Source organism: Lepidochelys kempii, chromosome 18 (genome assembly GCF_965140265.1).
Source record: "Lepidochelys kempii isolate rLepKem1 chromosome 18, rLepKem1.hap2, whole genome shotgun sequence".
NCBI classification, from domain to species: Eukaryota; Metazoa; Chordata; order Testudines; family Cheloniidae; genus Lepidochelys; species Lepidochelys kempii.
The window spans coordinates 24,619,952-24,640,004 of NC_133273.1; the positions used below are offsets into that span (position 1 = coordinate 24,619,952).

The 20,053-nt window shown below is 43.6% G+C and overlaps 1 protein-coding gene across 18 annotated transcripts in view; it reads left to right on the plus strand.

The window, feature by feature from the left end:
* The window catches only part of CAMTA1 (calmodulin binding transcription activator 1), a 953,213-nt gene that overhangs the window by 796,023 nt on the left and 137,137 nt on the right, over nucleotides 1–20,053 (plus strand). For all 18 annotated transcript variants that reach the window (XM_073316814.1, XM_073316813.1, XM_073316817.1 and 15 more), the window contains one exon: nucleotides 18,681–18,821. In XM_073316814.1, coding sequence (XP_073172915.1) covers nucleotides 18,681–18,821 — 141 coding nt within the window. The remainder of the gene's footprint in view (nucleotides 1–18,680; nucleotides 18,822–20,053) is intronic.

The window sequence follows — 20,053 nt, forward strand, 5'->3', positions numbered from 1 at the left end:
AGAAATGTACCTTTTACTTGGAGCAGAAGATGAGGGCTGTGCATTCCTGAGGAAGTTCATTCCACAATCTGGGATCAGTCCCCAAGGAAGCTCTGTCTCGTGCACAGACAAGTTTTACCCGTATTGTAGAAAGTTCCATTGTCCCAGAGGAGCAAAACTGGTGACCACAGACTTCATCCCAGAGCTTTAGGCAATCTTTTAGATACCAGTTAGCTCTATTACAATGTAATAAACCTAGTGTGTAAAAGTGGGTGTTAATAATAATGAAGGAATACCACCAAGAACACTAGACCAAACAGTCCCCAAAACAGACAAATATTAGCCCAGTATCAGTTATTGTAAAGTCTTTTGGACATGGGTGCCAGTATTATTTCTTTATTTTGAATACTGACTATATTTGGCAAGACTTTAAATTATTTCTGTTTCTTGTTAGCCTTGCATTCTGGATTGTGGACTGCTATTGAATGCAGAGTGTCCCCCAGGTGGTTTCCTAAATAATCCTAGTTACAGATGCTTATAAATTAGCTGTTGGTTTGGATTATGTCCTGAGTTCATGATGGCTTCACTCACTAAAACACAGATGGGACCTTTGAAAGAGCTGGTGGAATATGTTCAGTGTGTGGATGTTGGTGGTGGAGGAGTGGGCAGAGGGGGTGAGATGTATTTGTGTTGTAGTTCTTTCACTCTTCTTGTTTGTGCTCCACAGCTGAACAAGAAGGCCTGATGTTTTCAATGAAACACACTCTTTATTAATAATATTTTAACAAACCTGTCTTCTGTCAGTATGTTATTAAAAAGCACTGGCCACTGAAAATGTGACAAAAAAGTTATCGTCAAAAGAAAATCCACTAAAACAATCTCTGACATTCTTCATTCAGTCCAGGTATTACCTAGGTATTACCTAACATCTGATGAAGTGAGCTGTAGCTCACGAAAGCTCATGCTCAAATAAATTGGTTAGTCTCTAAGGTGCCACAAGTCCCCCTTTTCTTTTTGCGAATACAGACTAACACGGCTGTTCCTCTGAAACCTACCTAGGTACAATACCTCATTTGACAATTAGCTCACATTACTTCCCATGTGCCTGGTACTTACTGGACACTTACATATCCCGTGACTAATGAACAATTACTGTGTCGGGAAGTCTTGTTTTCTCTTAATTATTCAGGTCAAAGACCAAAACATTCACTATTGGGGGGTGGGATTTTTGTTCTTGGACTATGACAGGTTTCAGAGGAACAGCCGTGTTAGTCTGTATTCGCAAAAAGAAAAGGAGGACTTGTGGCACCTTAGAGACTAACCAATTTATTTGAGCATGAGCTTTCGTGAGCTACAGCTCACTTCATCAGATGTTTACCGTGGAAACTGCAGCAGACTGTATATACACACAGAAATCATGAAACAATACCTCCTCCCACCCCACTGTCCTGCTGGTAATAGCTTATCTAAAGTGATCAACAGGTGGGCCATTTCCAGCACAAATCCAGGTTTTCTCACCCTCCACCCCCCGACACAAATTCACTCTCCTGCTGGTGCTAGCCCATCCAAAGTGACAACTCTTTACATAATCAAGTCGGGCTATTTCCTGCATAGATCAAGGTTTTCTCACATCCCCCCCACCCCCATACACACACAAACTCACTCTCCTGCTGGTAATAGCTCATCTAAACTGACCATTCTCCAGGTTTAAATCCAAGTTAAACCAGAACATCTGGGGGGGGGGGGGTAGGAAAAAACAAGAGGAAACAGGCTACCTTGCATAATGACTTAGCCACTCCCAGTCTCTATTTAAGCCTAAATTAATAGTATCCAATTTGCAAATGAATTCCAATTCAGCAGTTTCTCGCTGGAGTCTGGATTTGAAGTTTTTTTGTTTTAAGATAGCGACCTTCATGTCTGTGATTGCGTGACCAGAGAGATTGAAGTGTTCTCCGACTGGTTTATGAATGTTATAATTCTTGACATCTGATTTGTGTCCATTTATTCTTTTACGTAGAGACTGTCCAGTTTGACCAATGTACATGGCAGAGGGGCATTGCTGGCACATGATGGCATAGATCACATTGGTGGATGTGCAGGTGAACGAGCCTCTGATAGTGTGGCTGATGTTATTAGGCCCTGTGATGGTGTCCCCTGAATAGATATGTGGGCACAATTGGCAACGGGCTTTGTTGCAAGGATGATTATAGAATATCATGAAGCAAAATCAACAAAGGCTTTCATTTCCCATGAAAGCAAAGAGGAATTCATTTTCTAATCAGTTAGTGCCACCTGGTGGCCAGTGCCAAAAAAATTCTCACTGGCTGGAAAGAGCATTAGTGGGACACTGCTGTTTGGTGACAGGTTTCAGAGTGGTAGCTGTGTTAGTCTGTATCAGCAAAACCAACAAGGAGTCTTTGTGGCACCTTAGTGACTAACAAATTTATTTGGGCATAAGTTTTCATGGGCTAGAATCCACTTCATCAGATGCTTGGAGTGGAAAATACAGAAGCAGGTATAAATACATGAAAAGATGGGAGTTGCCTTACCAAGTGAGAGGCCCATTTCAAACAGTTGACTAGAAGTCTCTGCGCAAAAGAGTAAATGGACACAAATCTGACATCAGGAATTATAACATTCAAAAACCAGTAGGAGAACACTTCATTCTCTCTGGTCACTCAATAACAGATCTGAAAGTGGAAAATCTTCAACAAAAAAACTTCAAAAACGGACTCCAACGTGAAACTGCAGAACTTGAATTAATTTGCGAACTGGACACCATCACATTAGGCCTGAATAAAGACTGGGAGTGGTTGGGTCATTACAAAACCTAAACCTAATTTCCACCATATTAATTTTCCCCTACTGTTACTCACACCTTCTTGTCAACTGTTTGAAATGGGCCACTGTCATTACCACTACAAAAGTTATGTTTCCTCCCTTGGTATCCTACTGTTAATTGAATTGTCCTACTGTTAATTGAAGGTTAGACTGACCTCACACTTGCTAAGGCAACTCCCATCTTTTCATGTATTTATACCTGCTCCTGTATTTTCCACTCTATGCATCTGATGAAGTGGGTTCTAGCCCATGAAAGCTTATGCCCAAATAAATTTGTTAGTCTTTAAGGTGCCACAAGGACTCCTCGTTGTTTGTGCTGTTTGGAAGCACCTTAAGGAAAGGCTCCCCAAAGGGTTTAATAAAATAGTGTGTGTGATAAATACCAAATGCCTAACTCTGCTCTGTTAGGCCACTGCAGTTCAGAGGGTTTGCACAAGTGTGACTGAGAGCAGAATTTGGTCTCATTTGTCTAGGGAGTCAGTATTTCTTGAGGGTTACTGTTCCTGTCTGCCGGTATCACTTTGACTGCAAAGTTGTGAAAGCCAATAGAATTCTGGAAATCCTTTTATAATTTACATAGTTTTGATTGTTTTTAATGTATGGAACAATATTTTAATATAAGGATTAATATAGGATCCTAACACTCTTAGGATTTCTTGACAGAGAGCTTGCCTTACACACACCCATACCCATGTGGCCCACAGTTAGCTGGATTGTGTTCTAAGCTGTTTATATTCAGTAAACAAGTTTTCGGAAATCCATTATTTTAATAACACACTATAGAACGTCTCTCTCCTTGGGGGCCTTTAATAACTGAAGTGAGCCTCTAGCTTAGACCCTATTCTTAGGGTAGTTTCAGATCGAGCCTCTATGGTGTCTCAGGGCAATACCCAACAGCTCCACAGGCATAAAGGCAGAATTGTCACAGATGATATGGTGATTTGGGCCTATTGCAAAGACCAGCTGAGAGGGTCAATTTCTTCCAGAAACCAGACCTCCTTTGGTTTGATTTAGCTAGTCATGGACTCCTCTCTTATTATACTTTGTCTTCTGTGTATGAGGCTCAGGGTCCAAAGGCAAGGCATTTCTTTCCTGCCTGGCTTTGCTGCTATAATTAAAAATCAGAACTTGGGTGTCTAGTAATAGGGCAACTTCTCACTTTTGCTGATACTGTGTTTATATTTGTGCTAGACTGTAAAGGGGAAGGGGCTTAGAAACTGGAATCACTGGAAGGAGGAAGACATATCAGGGCATTGTATAACATTCAAAATCAACATGTTGTCCAGTCAGTAGTACACAGGTGTGTGTATTCAGCATCAGTGAAAATACAGGGGAGAGAGCAAGATTGAAAAGCTGTCAGTGAAACCTCTACATTGTATGGTGTGTGCAAAGCTGTATCTCCCAACAGACTGATGAGCATCAAGAACATAAGAATGGTCATACTGGATCAGATCCATGGTCCTATCTTCTGACAGTAACCCATTCCAGATGCATCAGAGGGAATGAACAGAACAGGGCAATTATCGATTTGTTTCATCTTCTGTCGTCTAGTCCCACCTTCTGGCTGTCAGAGGTTTAGGGACCCCCAGAGCATGAGCTTGCATCCCTGACCCTCTTGGCTAATAGCCATAGATGGACCTATCCTCCCTGAACTTATCTAATTCCTTTTTTAATCTTATTATGCTTTTAGTGATCACTACATTACCTGGCAACAATTTCCACGGGGTGACTGTGCACTTTATGAAGTCATACTTCCTTTGTTTATTTTAAACTGGCTGACTACTAATTTCATTGGGTGAAGCCTGGTTTGTGTATTATGTGAAGGGTAAATAACCCTACCTTATTCACGTTCCCTGTGCTGTTATGGTTTTATGGATATCTATTATGTCGCCCCCGAGTCGTCTCTTTTCTAAGCTGAACCGTCCCAGTCTTTTTAATCTCTTCCCACGCGGAAGCTGTTCCCGACCCTTGTCATGTTTGTTGCCCTTCTCTGCACTTTTTCCCATTCTAATGTATCTTTTTGGAGATGGGGTGACCAGAACTGCAGGCAGAATTTAAGGTATGGACATACCATGGATTTATATAGCAGGATTATCTATATATTGGTTGTATTATCTATCCCTTTCCTAATGGTTCGTAAAATGTTACTTGTACACACCATTCATTTATATTAGGAGCGTGAGCCAAGCCCATGAAACGTGTGTAGTATTGGAAAACCCTGTTTTTTCAGTAAAAAAAATATAGCATCTTGACTGTATATGTGGGCCTGTTTGGCCCAAGAGCAATTGGGTACTTGCATATTGTACCCGCTGGCACAGCCAGAATGAGTTTTGCTCTCAGTGCCTGAATACCATCATGCAGAGTTGTTTGCTCTCCTTTGCTGAGTCCTGGGGAAAATCCCTTTCCAAGGGAGGTTTAAGGGGTAGCTGCTATAGGCCTGATTCTGCTCTCAATCATGCCTCTGTCAATCAGGAGTAACTCCACTGAGATTGCACTGAAGTAAAACTCGTGTAGGTGAGATGAGTAAGGCCCAGCACTGGCTGCTGGAGAGCTTCAACCCAGCTTCCTAGAACAGCTCTCCCCAGCCATAGAGCACAGATTTCTCTAATGGGAGTACTTTAGAAACAAGGAATTGAGGGAAGTGGTCAAGTCCCTTCAGCTGAGGGAATTGTACAGGGAACAACAAAATAAAAAAAATGGGCTTGTTCCTTTTTTTTCCTTATGGCAGACACAGATCTGAAAGTGTTATTTAATAAAAAGTTGGTTTTCTGCTCACTCGCTCTCCCCTCTTTTCCCCCTTTTATTAAGACTCTCTGCTCTTACTGGACATCTCCTTGTATGGCTCAGAGAGGTGGATCAGGAGCTTTCTCAGCCCTTAACTGAAGGAGGGGGATTTTGAACCATTAACAAAACACCTTTTCTTCCAGTTGTTAGTCAGGAATTTGAGTTAACACCAACTAGCTCAAATGGCACCCAAGATTTATTCAGAAATTCTAAATAAAAATCATTTCCCCCTCCCTCCTCAGTCAACTTCCACTCATGTTCTTCCAGTAATGTCATAAGAGATGTAATGTCATAAGGAGAGAAAAGCTGAATTTCAAAAATTAAAATCCGGCAGAACCCCTCTCCTTCATGTTCCTCCTCCCGACCCCCTGGACAGATCTCCTTTCCCAGGGAGGCCAGCATCCAGTTTCGGTAATGCTGCTTTAGTGGAATTTTCCAGAGATAACATCCTTGATGGGTAATCCCATCTCTTAGCATAAAACAACAAATTTCGGACATTTTTAATGAGTTCAGAAATTGTAGTTAGGAAGGCCGGTTTGGGATTCGAATCCAAATGACGTGAGGAAATTAGGACCGTTTATGAAGCTCTTCTATTGATCATGCCTACATTTGGTGTTGAAATCATAAAGTGCTTGGAAATCTGGCCCTTCAGATCTGGGGGCGGGGGGAGCACCATTCTTCAGGCAGGCATGGTTTGGGGCAGAATTTTCAAAAGAACTCAGAACCCAGCAGCTGGCTTTGTTCTCAGTGGGGTGGCAGAGAGGGAATTCCATTGTTCTCAGTATGGAAGCAGGGGGCATTCTTGGACGCTGAGCTCTATTGAAAATCTGCTTCATAGAGCAGACAGCACTGGAAATTTTCCTCTTAACCTGAGTTACAAGACACAAAGAGTTAAAATGCATCATGCCTGGGAGGCACAGAAGAGGAGCTCTGTCCCATTCCTCCTTGCCTGAGTTGTTGGGGCCAATCCACCTGATGACACTCTCCTCACTGCATCCAATGCTGATGAGAAGCACATTTGTTGTTATTCTCAGTTGACAGCTTCTTATGCCAGCTGGAGCAGTCACTGATGAGAGAAATAGCGCTCTAGCAACTGAGCTGAGACCAGCAAAATCATTCCACCTGATTGGGAGAGACGGGCTTGTTCAGACTAGTTTTTGCTCTCATTTGTCTTTGCTGAGAGATACAGTGCAATAATCCATACCGGAGGTGGAAATGAGGCACAGAGATCAGGTCTGGTCCTGACCTGCCCCAAAGTCTTTCCAAGGCCACAGTTTTATTTTAAGTTTGTCACTAAATGAGGCTTTTAAAAATATTAAAATGTTCAGTCTGCTGTAATGACACATGCCGCTATGAAGAAAGCCCATAGTTTCAGCATCAATAGCTTGGCGTACAGTGCTACTGCTCATAATAGTCAGCCTTTGAATCCAACTTCCCTCTTTCCCCTGTGATCCTGGCACATGGGACAAAGATGGATCGGAGATTATGCCCTGTGATGGCAGCTAGCGGAGGGTTGTAGCCTCTTGTGACATTCACTACTTGATGTAGGCATCAGGGCCCATCATAGTTGTCACTGGCACATACACAAAGTATCCTACTAGCAACAGTAAATGCGAGGGTTATGGTGCCATACGTGGAAACAGAAGAAGCCATGAGATTAAGCTTGATGATTTATTTGGGGCTCTTGGATACAGCAGAGGACAAGGGTTTATGAGAAAAGGGAATACATGTCTGACTATAAGGAGAGAGAATGGTGAGCAGGTGGGAGGTGGATTCAACCAGTATGATTGCACTAGAGCCAAAGGTGGATGACTACATACAATTTAACGACCTGAAAAGGTAATAGTCAATTTTGTGCTTGAGTATAGCTATGGGAATTTCAGAGAGATCTTTGGCTGATGAAGCTTTCTCCTTCAGATGTGCTGGGGGCTTTTTTCTTGGGAAGGGTGAGAAAAAAGTTTCTATAAAATCATTTTTTAAAGTGAAAGCTACAAAATATGTAGGGTAGCATTAAACCAGTTGAGACCTAAATGACCCTTGGCCTGTGTCACGATGAAAAGGTGTGTAATCCCCCTTTCAGCGCTGGCTTAGTACCTGTATGATGTGTGAACAGGAGAGGGGTACCTCACAGACTTTGGACGGTTCCAAAGTTTCTGTTGCGTGGGCTCATTTTGCAGTGCTCCTGGTAGGTGCCCAATTCCTCCTGGTGTGCCAAAGACTTAAAGCTACTTGGCAATGCCTCCAGTGAGACAAGGGGCTAACCACACTAAGGTTATGGCAACCACCTTGAATTTACAGATAATTCAGACTCACATGAACAAGTTAAAAACAATAACTATAAACTTTCTATAAAGGTCTGATTAAAGAAACATAGATCGCCAATACGAATATTCACTGATTAAAATGACTGGAGATATTAATAATACTTTTTATTACTAAAAGCTATGCTGGCAAGCACGCTAGGTCACGTGACCACAGGCCTGACAACAGTGGCCCAGGTAATTTAAAAGGGCCTGGGGGCCTCTGGCTGCTGCCAATCATTTTCCTCTCTAATGTCCTCAGTGCGATATCACACCAACTTTATCTCCCTCTCAAATGCCAGCCTGCCATTCCTTGAAAAATGTCCGTGTGCTGTGTATGTCTGAGAAGCAGATATGAAAGTTAATTGGCTGTCCCAAAACCAGAAGTTTGGTCAGTCGTGAAATACTAGCTAAGTAGTTAAAGTTTGGTTCACTTCTTGTGAGCTAAGTGTTTGAACATTTGTTCTGTCCCTGCCAACTGAGCTTTAGCAAACCAGGTATGAAATTCTGAGTATTGAGAAAGGGACTGGCTCAATGATAACAACTTTGTCCTGATTAACATTGATAGAAACAAGAAGTCTTAGTAAGAATTACTTTTTATTGTAGGTAGTATCTGTAGATTGCTTGGGAGAACAATTTAACGCCATGATCTTAGATGCTGTTCTGTGGGCAGTTCTTGAACTTCCAGTGTTAAATGTTAAAGTTGCCATAGCAGTCAGTAAAGCTGCACAAGTCTCGGTTCCCTAACTTGCCCGCTTGGGCTAGTAATAATCAGGCTTTGTCCCTTCTTGATAGATGGGAAGAATGCACATCCCCAAAGGGTCCATGCTGCTCTGTGAGCTAAGTTATAAGAAGCATCGCAAAGGTATGCAATAAGCACCTTTCCATTGCCCCATGCCAGTGAGACCGCAAGTGCATCCTCTCTGTGCTGAACTCAGGTTTCATGCTACTCTGCCACCAACCCAGATGGTGTGTGGATGCATCAGGAGCGCTGGCGGCCTGACAGGCAACACAGGTACTTCAACAAGCAGTTCCAAAAAGGTTGCAGTATGTGCTGATGCTGCAGATTTCATGCTTGTAAGTCTGCAGGGATTTGCTCTTTACTTGGCATGGGCTGATAATCATAAGAATTATCTGATTATTCTGATTATCATAAGAATAAACGCCCCTTCCATAATAGGTCACAACCAGAGCAAGGCAGAGTGCAAACGTTTGGCTTTGATGACGTCCTCCTGGTAGTTGGAATCCCTGGTTATGCACCTGAAAGGCACATTTAAGTAGTTTAAAAGCCAGACATTTAGAGCGGTAGGTCAGGTTTTATCAAACAGCAGAACGTGCTCCAGAATGAGGATTTGGGAGCGTTCTTACCTGCAGTAAACAGAGATTTGGCCTTGTTTATTACAAACTGTCCACCTTTTTCTGGTGGCTATTTGATAAGTGCCAGCACTGTACTCAACACTTGTCAGAGCAAAAATAAAAATAGTCCCTTCCCTGAAGAGATTATAGTTTAAAGGACAGATGAGCAGAACACACTCTGAGAAACCCAGGCAGAAGAGTTTAGGTATGTAATGAGAGAGGTTCCTGATCTAAATCACTTCTTTAATGTTGGGACAGAGGGGGATTTAGCATGGGGTTAGTATTTGGTAGCATTGTAGAAGTGAGTGCTCTGGTGGGATTTGAATCAGGAAAATGGTGGGGGCATGTTGTGAGCAAGGGGAAACCAGTAATGCATTCAAAGGGGGTGACATGGTCAGATTGAAAGGTGAAGAAGGTAATTTTAGCAGCTGGATTTTGGATGGCCCCAAGGAGAGATGTTGCTCAAGGAGGCCAGAGTGGAAGAGCTTGCAGTAATCAAAAGGGGATATGATCAGTGCATGGATGAGTGTTTTATCTCTCAGGACAGAAAGAAATAGGTGGGTTTTCAATCTTTTGTGGGGAGGATGCTGTAAGATTTGGGGACAGCATGGATGTGTGGGGAGAGGACAGAGGCATGAAAGACAACTACAATGGTCTCAAACCTAAGTGTGCACTGGGGATGGGGAGTGGGCTTGGTGGCATAGTCAACGGCAGCGAAGGAAGGTGGAGGTTGAAAGGATTTAGGGTGAAACTAGGAAGGTAAGTTCTGTCCCTATTTAAGTTTCCTTTGGTTTCTGATCTTCCTTTTTGCCAGTTATTTATTTCATAATTTGCTTCCCTGTGCTGCTGCTGACCAAAGAAGGTCCTGACAGTGCTAATGAATGGGTAGCTATTGAATCAATACTGGAAGGTCATTTTAATTCTCTCCTTCCCCACAACAGAAAAGGCAGATGCTTGGAGGAGTGACCCCTCCCTCTTCCAGAACAGGCCTGAGGCATTTCTGTTAGCATCTCCATTTGCAATGCTTAATGATGAACTTTACACCAGCCCCAGTTCTCTGTTTCTCAAAACACCACTCCCTTATACATCTTTAGCCACTTTGATTCCACATGTTTCTAACATGCTGTACAGAGGCAGTGTGTCAGGGAACAGGACACTCACCGCTGAAAGGCAGCTGCTTCTGGATACATTTCACAACAGCACTTTTTGGAGGGGAAGGGAAGAATATTGGAGTTGTTTGCAGGATTCATTTAAATTATAAATAAGTGCAAAAGGAATCTGCACAGAAATGAGAATTAAAATACTTTGCAGAATTTAGCTGCATCCTTTTTGATGTCCACATTCTGACCTTAAATTTAATCAAATATGCTTTTAAAGTGGTTTCACTTTTTAGGACTTTAAGAAAGGGGAGGGACGTGTTGTTTTTTATTAACCTTTCTTTCACAATGCACTTTTTTCCCTATAGAAATCTCCTTTCCCGCTGATTCATTATGTGTCGGGAAGCCAAGCATGACATGTTAAAAGCCATCTTGATAGTATTTGATATTCAGTACTAACAGCTTACCATCTAATAAGAGTTTTTTCTTTAAAGGGGGAGGGAGACAATCTGCATATTGGATGTGCCAAGACAGTAGGTAATTTAAATTAGGCATCCAGAAATTCTCTGCTTTCAGTCTGTCACCCTTGACTGGCTTTTCATTTTATAACCTTCATAACATAAGGGGGGGTATCAGCACCAGAAGAGTCACAGCACATGGATAGAGTCTGGAGCTGGAACCTTGCTCAATCAGCAAGTGTAAAGCTATAGATGGAACTTTTCCACTAAATGCCGCCTGTCAGCAGAAGCCTGAAGCCTCATTGGCTCCTCCAAGAGCTAAAGATCAGAAAATACAGCCAATGAGATCACTGAGAAATGCAATCCCAGAAAAACATGTAGCCTCTTGATACGATGATGTCAGACTATGAAACTTGGATGTTCCCCAGGAGAGCTCAGGGTTTGGAGATCCCACTTAGGAATGCTACAGATATTTTCAAGATCAAAAGCTTCAGCTCCTGCCTGCTTCCGGCAATTGATCCATGCTGTGTTGTTATAATGGAAGAATCTGAAATAATAGGCCACCATATGTATCCAGCTATAAAGCCGTCTGTGTTCCTTAGCTTGCAGCTCACAACTTGCTTGATTCAGGCTTCAGACAAATCGTTATCTATACATAAACCATGAGACATGATTCAGTTATCAGACTTGCGCCCTGTAATACCATGCTCATCACTGGATTTAACAGCGGTAGTGAGCTGACATAGTTCTTCAAAGCAGGCCTTTCTGTGGGCAGTAGTATACATACACTTCACTGCCGTCGCAAGGAATTGTGGGAGAAACTGGAAATATTTCACTGCAAAATAAATTTCTCAATATAAGAGTAGGAACTTTATATAATGTAGAGAAAACCTTGGCCATCGAGGCGTGCAAGTCTACCCGTACCTGGACAACTGACTGATCAAAGGCCTTTCACGGGCTCAGGTTCTGCAAGCATTGGCATAGTTCGGGCCACCTTTCGGGTTCTGGATCTGTTAATAAACACACAGAAATCAACATTGGTCCTGGTGCAGAGAACAGAGTTTATTGGGGCAGTGCTTGACTCCGCCAAGTCCTACCTTGCGGAGGCAAAGTTCTGAACTATGTCCGATCTAACTGCCTGGGTCACAGCTCACCCACTTACGACTGCCCAGGTGTGCCTCAAGCTGTTAGATCACATGACAGCATGTACCTATGTGGTGCAGTACACATGGTTACGCCTCATACCCCTTCAGATGTGCCTGGCGTCGGGCAGGCACCACTTGGACTCTGATCTCATGATTCCATTGCATGTCTTAACTTCTCTGACTTCGTGGAGAGACCCACATTCTGTAATGAAGGGGGTGCCTTTCACTGCCCTCTGTCTGACAGTAACCTTAGTTTGGACACCTCAGACCTGGGGTGGGGGACCCACTTTGGCAGACTCAGGACCCAGGGTCTCTGGTCCCAGGAAGAACTGTCCATGCATGTAAATGTCAGGGAACTTAGGGCAATACTCTTGACCTGCCAGGTGTTTCTTCCCCTGTTCTCAGGCAAGATCATGCTGGTCTTGATGGACAACATGGCCTTGATGTTTCACGTCAACAAGCAAGGGGGGTGCTCGATCCTCAGCCTTGTCAAGTGGCCCTCTTACTGTGGGACTTCTGCGTGAAGCACATCATTCACCTTGATGTGTTGCACCTCTCAGGAGACTGGAATGCATTGGCGGATCACTTTAGCAGGTCCCTTTACTCTTGCCCCGAGTGATCTCTTCACCCGGAGGTCACCAGTGTTATCCCCCAGAAGTGGGGACTCCCCAGGTGGACCTGTTCACAACCAGACAGAACAAGAAATGCCATCGGTTCTCTTCTATGCACGGGCCCAGCGAGGCCTCCTTTTCCGACGCCTTCTTGCTCTTGTGGGCAGACGGCCTGTTGTATGCCTTCCCACCAATCCCCTTGGTTCACAAGGTCCTCCTAAAAATCAAGAGGGAAAAGGCAAAGGTTACCATGATAGCTCCAGCATGGCCATGCCAGCAATGGTTCTTCAGGCTTCTAGACCTCTCAGTGGCACCTCCACTTGATTTTGCAAGACCATGGCCGGTCGCCTCACCTGAATCTCGCCTCCGTACACCTGACAGCATGGCTGCTGCATGGCTGAATCCTGAGGAACACGCCTGCTCGAATCAGGTTCAACAAGTCTTGTGAGGTAGCAGTAAACCTTCCACCAGGGCTACCTACTCGGCTAGGTGGAAATGTTTCACTTGTTGGTCCCTGAATGGAATCTTCTCCAACTTGGTCTTCCCTGCAGTCCATCTTGGACTATCTGCTCCACCTGAAACATCAAGGTCTGGCTCTATCATCTGTTAAGGTTCACTTGGCAGCCACCTCGGTCTTCCATCCTCCAGTACAGGGCAGGTCAGTCTTCTCCCACGAGATGATGGTCAGGTTCCTCAAAGGCTTGGAAAGACTCTAGCTGCAGGTTTACAACCCGATTTCCCATATGGGACTTAAACCTGGTCCTGTCAAAACTCCTGGGGCCCCCCTTCAAGCCATTGACATCTTGTTCCTTATTGCTCCTCTCTTGGAAAGTTGCCTTCCTGGTGGCGATCACTTTGGCCTTTGGCCAGAAGAATCTCCAAGATCAAACTCCTGACATCAGATACCCCTTATACAGTGTTCTTCAAGGATAAGGTCCAGCTGCATCCCCACCCAGCTTTCCTACCAAAAATAATGTAGCAATTCCATAACAATCAGGAAATTTTTCTGCCTGTCTTCTTTCCACACAGCACTTGATGAGGAACATCAGCTCCATACATTAGAGGTTAGGTGGGCCCTGGCCTTCTGTATCAAGAGGACTAAGCTCTTCCACAAGTCTGCGCAACTTTTTGTTGCAGTAGCGGAAAGGATGAAAGGACTACCAGTGTCATCCCAAAGAATCTCGTTCTGGATAACCGCCTGCATCTAAGCTTGCTACAAACAGGCGAAGGTTCTGCCTGCAGCAGTTGTGACTGCTCATTCCATGAGAGCCCAGGTTTCATCAGCAGCATTCCTCATGCAGATACCAATCCAGGATTTCTGAAGCGCTGCAACATGGTCATCGATTCATACCTTTATGCCCCACTACGTCATCACCCAACAGTTTCTATGCCAGTTTCGGGAGAGCAGTGTTGCAATCAACACATCTGTGAACTCCGAGCCCCCCTCCAGGGGCACTGCTTGAGAGTCACCTAGCATTGAGTGGACATGAGCAAGCACTCAAAGAAGAAAAAATGGTTAATAACCGTCTGTAACTGTTGTTCTTCAAGATGTGTTGCTTGTGTCCCTTCCATGACACACGCCCCTGACCCCACCCTATCCCTCTGTTGGAGTTACCGGCGAGAAGGAACTGAGATGGTACGGAGCCAGCGGCAACCCTTATACCGGCCCATGTGCACGGGGATTCAGGGGGTGCTGGGGCTGGTCCAGTGGACACCACTAAGGGGAAAAAGTCTCCGGCGACGCGCACACCTAGCATGGAATGGACATGAGCAACGCATCTTGAAGAACAACAGTTATGGAAGGTTAAAGTAATCATTTTTTCTGTTTAAAAAAAAAAGTTTTCTGGACTCGTCATTTCCCCATTTGGGGTATTTCTATTCATGGTACCAAGGTATGCCCTGGTCACCAACTTTCAAGCAACTCTCAAGTGAGTGACCCACATAATAGCTGCCTGAAGTGCTTGGGAGAGCCAGACATGAATGACAGGTGCCAGATTTGCAGGGAGTTCAAGCCTAGGACAAAGAAAGATAGGGAAGGTAGGCAGAAATTCCAGCTGATGGAGGCAGTGTTCAGGCCATGGTTGGAGCCGTTCTGGTCTGACTTGGTGCCGATTGTTGCAGCTTCAGTGAGAAGCGCAACTCCAGGGTTAGCAGAATCCCGGCACCATTCTCCCTCACCTTTACTGAGGAAGAAGTTCAAGGCTTCCAGACAGGCACCTGCCAGGGGAAGATATCTGCCCCCAAGTCTTGTAAGAGGATAGAGGAGGAGACCAGCAGAGTGCACTTGAAACCTAAGCACTCCTCCTTCAAATGTATGCCTAAATTGGCAGGCAGCTCCAGTGCTGCAAGGGGCACCATTAACTTCTTCGGCACCACAAGAGACCATCTTGGTGCCAATTACCCCGGAGGTATTTATGGTGGCAAGAAACCTATTTTGCCTCTCAGTCCTGGTGTCTCTGTCCTTCCAAGAATCCAATCTCTTGGCACCACTGCCAGTGATTTCACCTTCAGTACTGCATTTTCCTGCTTCCTGGACAGGCTGTCTCAGTACCATCCAAGGAGAAGCCTGCTCTGATGGTCTCACTCTCCCCATCAGCTCTGCGTGTGTGTGTGTATATATGTATATATAGAGAGAGAGTAAATGAAACAATGGATTCACACAACTGTGGCTCTTTTGGCTAATGTTGATCACTAATTTGGCTCCTGAAACACTAAGATCTGAGTATCACTGCATTATGTGCTCTCCCAAGGTTTTGAGTACCTCTGTAGTCATCCACCACCAGCCTCATTAGTTGTGACATCAGTTAATGAGAAACCATGTCAAGGGCTCCAGCCTGTCAACCCCAGATCAAAGGATGCTAAAAAGATGGACTTATTTGGCAGAAAGATTTATTCAACGGGGCTTTCCAGCTGCATATCACTAACCAACAGGCTCTGCTGGGACAGTATGATTTTAATTTATGGGGCTCTGTGGAAAAGTTCAGGGAGCTGTTTCCAGAGAATGCTAGACAGGAGTTCCATTCCCTCTTCAATAAGGGCAGACTAGTCACGAGAACATCGCTGCAGGCAGGGCGGGACGCAGCCCACGCAGCAGCTGGAACCATGGCTGAAGCACTAAGGTTTGGCAGTTAGTTTCACCAAGGTGCATCTGTCTGCTATTTCAATGTTCCATCCTAAGGTGGACAGTCACCCTGTTTTATCCAATGACATCATGTCCAAAAGGTTTTTAAAGGTCTTCATCAAATTATACTCTCAAATGCAAGACTCCCCTGTGCAAGATCTAAACCTAGTATTGTCATTTGAACTGTTGGCTGCCTGCTCTCAGCTGCTTCTGTCAATGAAGTTGACTTTTCCGGTGGTCATTACCTTGCACAGAAGAGTAGGGGAGCTGCGAGGATTAATGTTGGGACCTCCATATATGATCTTTCTTAAGGGCAAGGTTTGCCTGCGCCCTCATCCAAAGTTCCTCCCAAAGGTGTTTTCCCTTTCCACATCAACCAGCCTATTTATTTGTCTGTTCTCTGCCCAAAATGACATACAAGCATGGAGAAAGAGCTTTGGCATTTTATCCAGATAGAACCAGACACTTTTGTGAATCTTTCCAGATGTTCATAGCAGTGGCTGATAGAGTAAGAGGTCAATCAGTCTCCACCCAGAGAATTTCTTCCTGGATCACCTCCTATATACACATGTGCTATGATTTGGCTAATGTCGCTCTGCCCATCAGAGTTACAGCTCATTCAATGCGGTCACAATCAAATTTGGTGGCCTTTCTGGCACAAGCTTCTGCTGCAGACACATGTAAAGCAGCAGCCTGGTCCTCGGTCCACACATTTGCCTCCCACTATGCTGTTTCTCAAGACTCCAGATGATGATGCTAGAGTGGGACAAGTTGTTCTTCAGTCTTTATTTTGATCCCACACCCTTTTTTTACAGCTTGTGCGTCACCAAGAGTGGAATGCACATGACAATCACTTGAAGAAGAAAACCAGTTAATAACCTGTTCCGTAACTGTTGTTCTTCGAGATGTGTTGCACATGTCCGTTCCAGGACCCATCAGAGTTATAACAAGAAGAAACAGAGGGGGCTAGGGATGGCTCCGCCCTTTGTACCTGCACACAACGGCATGCACCAGCAGAGGGAGAGTGAAGAAGTTTCTGTCGGCTGCACTCTGGGTGCACAGATACCACGAGTGGAATGGGCATGTGCAACACATCTTGAAGAACAACAGATACAAAAGAGGTTAGTAACTGTTATTTCTCCATGTCCACTGAAAGTAGGACAGTAAGTAACGGGATTAATCTGCAACAAGGGAGATTTGCGTTAGGTATTAGGAAAACTTTATAACTAGAAGTATAGTTATGTACTGGAACAGGTTACCAAAGGAGGTTGTGGAATCCTGTCATTGGAGGTTTTTAAAAGCAGCTTAGACAAACACTGTCAGGGACGGTCTAGGTATACTTGGTCCTGCCTTAGTGCAGGGGGATGGGCTAGATGACTTCTTAGGGTCCCTTCCAGCCTGACATTTATATGATTCTATTAATTCAGTGTTTCCAGGCTGAGGCTTTGGGCGCTTGAATCTGCAAGGAACCTTCTTTGCTGGAGTGTCCCAGAATGCTCAGCACCTTTAAGGACAAGATCTAGTGGCTTGAACCAAAAATTGCAGAAGCTGAATGGACAAAGTTAAGGGGAAAAGACTGTGATTCACCTTGCAAATGATCTTGCCAACATATAGGGCTTCTGGGAATCTAAAAACCAATTCTAGAGTACACAAGGGACATTAAACAAAAAATATAAAGCATAGAGAAGTACTAGAGGAGATAAAATGAAAATAACTTTTGTAAAATACCTTTCTCTAACATATTTCACTGAAAGTAGCTTCTCATTTTGTTAGGTTGAGAAACGCTATTTTATATGAGATTCTGCATCTGAAAAATTCCAGGATGAAGCCATAATTCTAAGAGCTAGTTTCCGTGTCAACAATTCAGCCCTCCCATTGGCCTGACTAACACACTAGCCAAGGGAAGCTCACAAAAAAGCTGCCCTCAACTTTTCTACAAATGACTTAAAATTTCCTGTTGCATTAATAAATTGTTGGTTGGTGATTTTATATAAAACTATTTAACTCCACTTGGACATTACATAGTCAAAAGATAGCAGAATGCTGCTGTAAAACCTGAGCAGTTATTTGAATCAAACACAGACACTGCCATCCCCTATCTTTGCAGCTTACTAGTTTCTAATAAACGTTAAATACATTGTTAGGAGAGTTCTCACCACTATTTTTTTATCACTCACCTCGTTTAATGAACCCCTGCCAATAGGAAACTGAAATTCATTTCCTGCTGAAATCTTTTTTCTCCTTGGTGTGTGTTCACTGGTTTATTATTGAAAATTTGCTCATGGGATTAGGAAGAAACCATCTGTACAAATGCCATGGAGTTTGCAGACAGATGAATGCAAAGAAGGTGGGTAAAATTTGCAACCTCATTCCCCAGACCAGGTCTTTGTTACATCATAGTTGTTATTGTTGGGGAGTACACGTGTATCAGGTGTTTTAAGCTATTTAAATAAATATCTTACTTGGCAGTTATCTTCGCCAGTTCTTCTGGAGCTGAATCAGCTGTGCTGTACATTTGTTTTCTCTCTCTCTCTCTCTCTCTGTGAGTAGTTAAATAAAGAGCTAGCCAGATACTGACTAGCAACTCTGGAACACTAGAAGCTCCTATAGCAATATCTGAGAGGTGGTGAGGCATTAGAGAAGGGGACTTTAAGTCAGGGTCCCTTGATTATATGCCTGGCTCTGCCACTAACTTCCTGTATTACCTTGGGTAAGTCACTTAACCACTGGGGCTCACTTTTTAAAAATGGGAGTAATTATACCTACTTCACAAGCTGGTTGTGAGGCCTAATCCATGCACTGCTTGTTGATATCCTTGAATTGAAGGGACTAGAAAATTGTAAAGTATTATTAATATTGTTCTTTACTATTATCCTGCAGATCTGACAGCACTGTGAAGCCTCACATGTTTTGGGGGATAGCTCTTAATGATTTGCTGCTGTGTTCTGACTAGCCTCTGATGGATGTTTTCTGCTGTTCTCTCCACAGTTCATGGCATTAAGTGGACTTGCAGCAATGGGAACAGCAGTTCAGGGTTCTCTGTGGAGCAGCTTGTTCAGCAGATCCTCGATAGTCACCAGACAAAACCACAGCCTCGGACGCACAATTGTCTCTGCACCGGCAACTTGGGTGAGTAGCTGATTACGGTAGAGAGCAGACAACAGGGCTAAGTCCCCTTCTAAATCAGAACTCAAATGCATACCAAGAAACCCTCTGCATACAGAGATCCACTTCAATTTCTGATTTCCTATGAATGGAACTTGTGAGCCACTGCTAAGAAACTACTGCTGATGTCTCCAAATAAGAGACAACATAGAGAAGGCTAAATGGGATCTTCACATATTTTTCTGTAGTTCAGCAGGGCTGCCCTGTTCAGCAGCAGATTACGCTCTTCAAGGTGACTGCTGATCTCATTCTAGGTGTTTCCTGGATAGGATTTTCCATGCTTCTGAATGTGGATTTGGGAGTCCTACTATGTTACTAAATATTTCTGTCGCGTGAGAATTACCCTTTTAGCAAAGTAAAATGACCCTTATTTGAGGGAATAAAAATTATGTTAGAATAAAAACCCTACTGGGTAGCTGAGTAAAAGTCTCTGGGATAATCCATAAATAAGATGTTATCTGCTATGAAATGCTGAACTTCTTTCTATTTCCTTTTTATCTTCATGAGCTCTCAGATTGCAGCTTTAATCTAGGCTCAGTGTATTCTTTGTTGTGAGTTAACCATTAAAAATATTTTGCCACAAATTTTGAGATACAGTTAATCCAGGAGTAACTGATGACGCCTCAAACGTATTAAAGATACAACATGGGTTTTTGAAAAATATGGACACTGTAACATGCGAGCTCTCAGAATTCATCATTGCCCTCTGCTGGCAGCTTCCTCTAGAAAGCATGTTGTGTCCTAGAAGTTGCTCAGATTGTGTTACTGACACTTTCTGAGTACCATAAGCCTTACAGTGCACTCTCTTTGGAGTCTGTTTTTGAAGTTTTTTTGTTGAAGAATTGCAACCTGCACATCTATCAATGTGATATATGCCATCATATGCCAGCAATGCCCCTCTGCCATGTACATTGGTCAAACTGGACAGTCTCTACGTAAAAGCATAAATGGACACAAATCAGATGTCAAGAATTATAACATTCAAAAACCAGTTGGAGAACACTTCAATCTCTTTGGTCACTCGATTACAGACCTAAGAGTTGCAATTCTTCAACAAAAAAACTTGAAAAACAGACTCCAACGAGAGACTGCTGAATTGGAATTAATTTGCAAACTGGATACAATTAACTTAGGCTTGAATAGAGACTGGGAGTGGATGGGCCATTACACAAAGTAAAACTATTTCCCCATGTTTA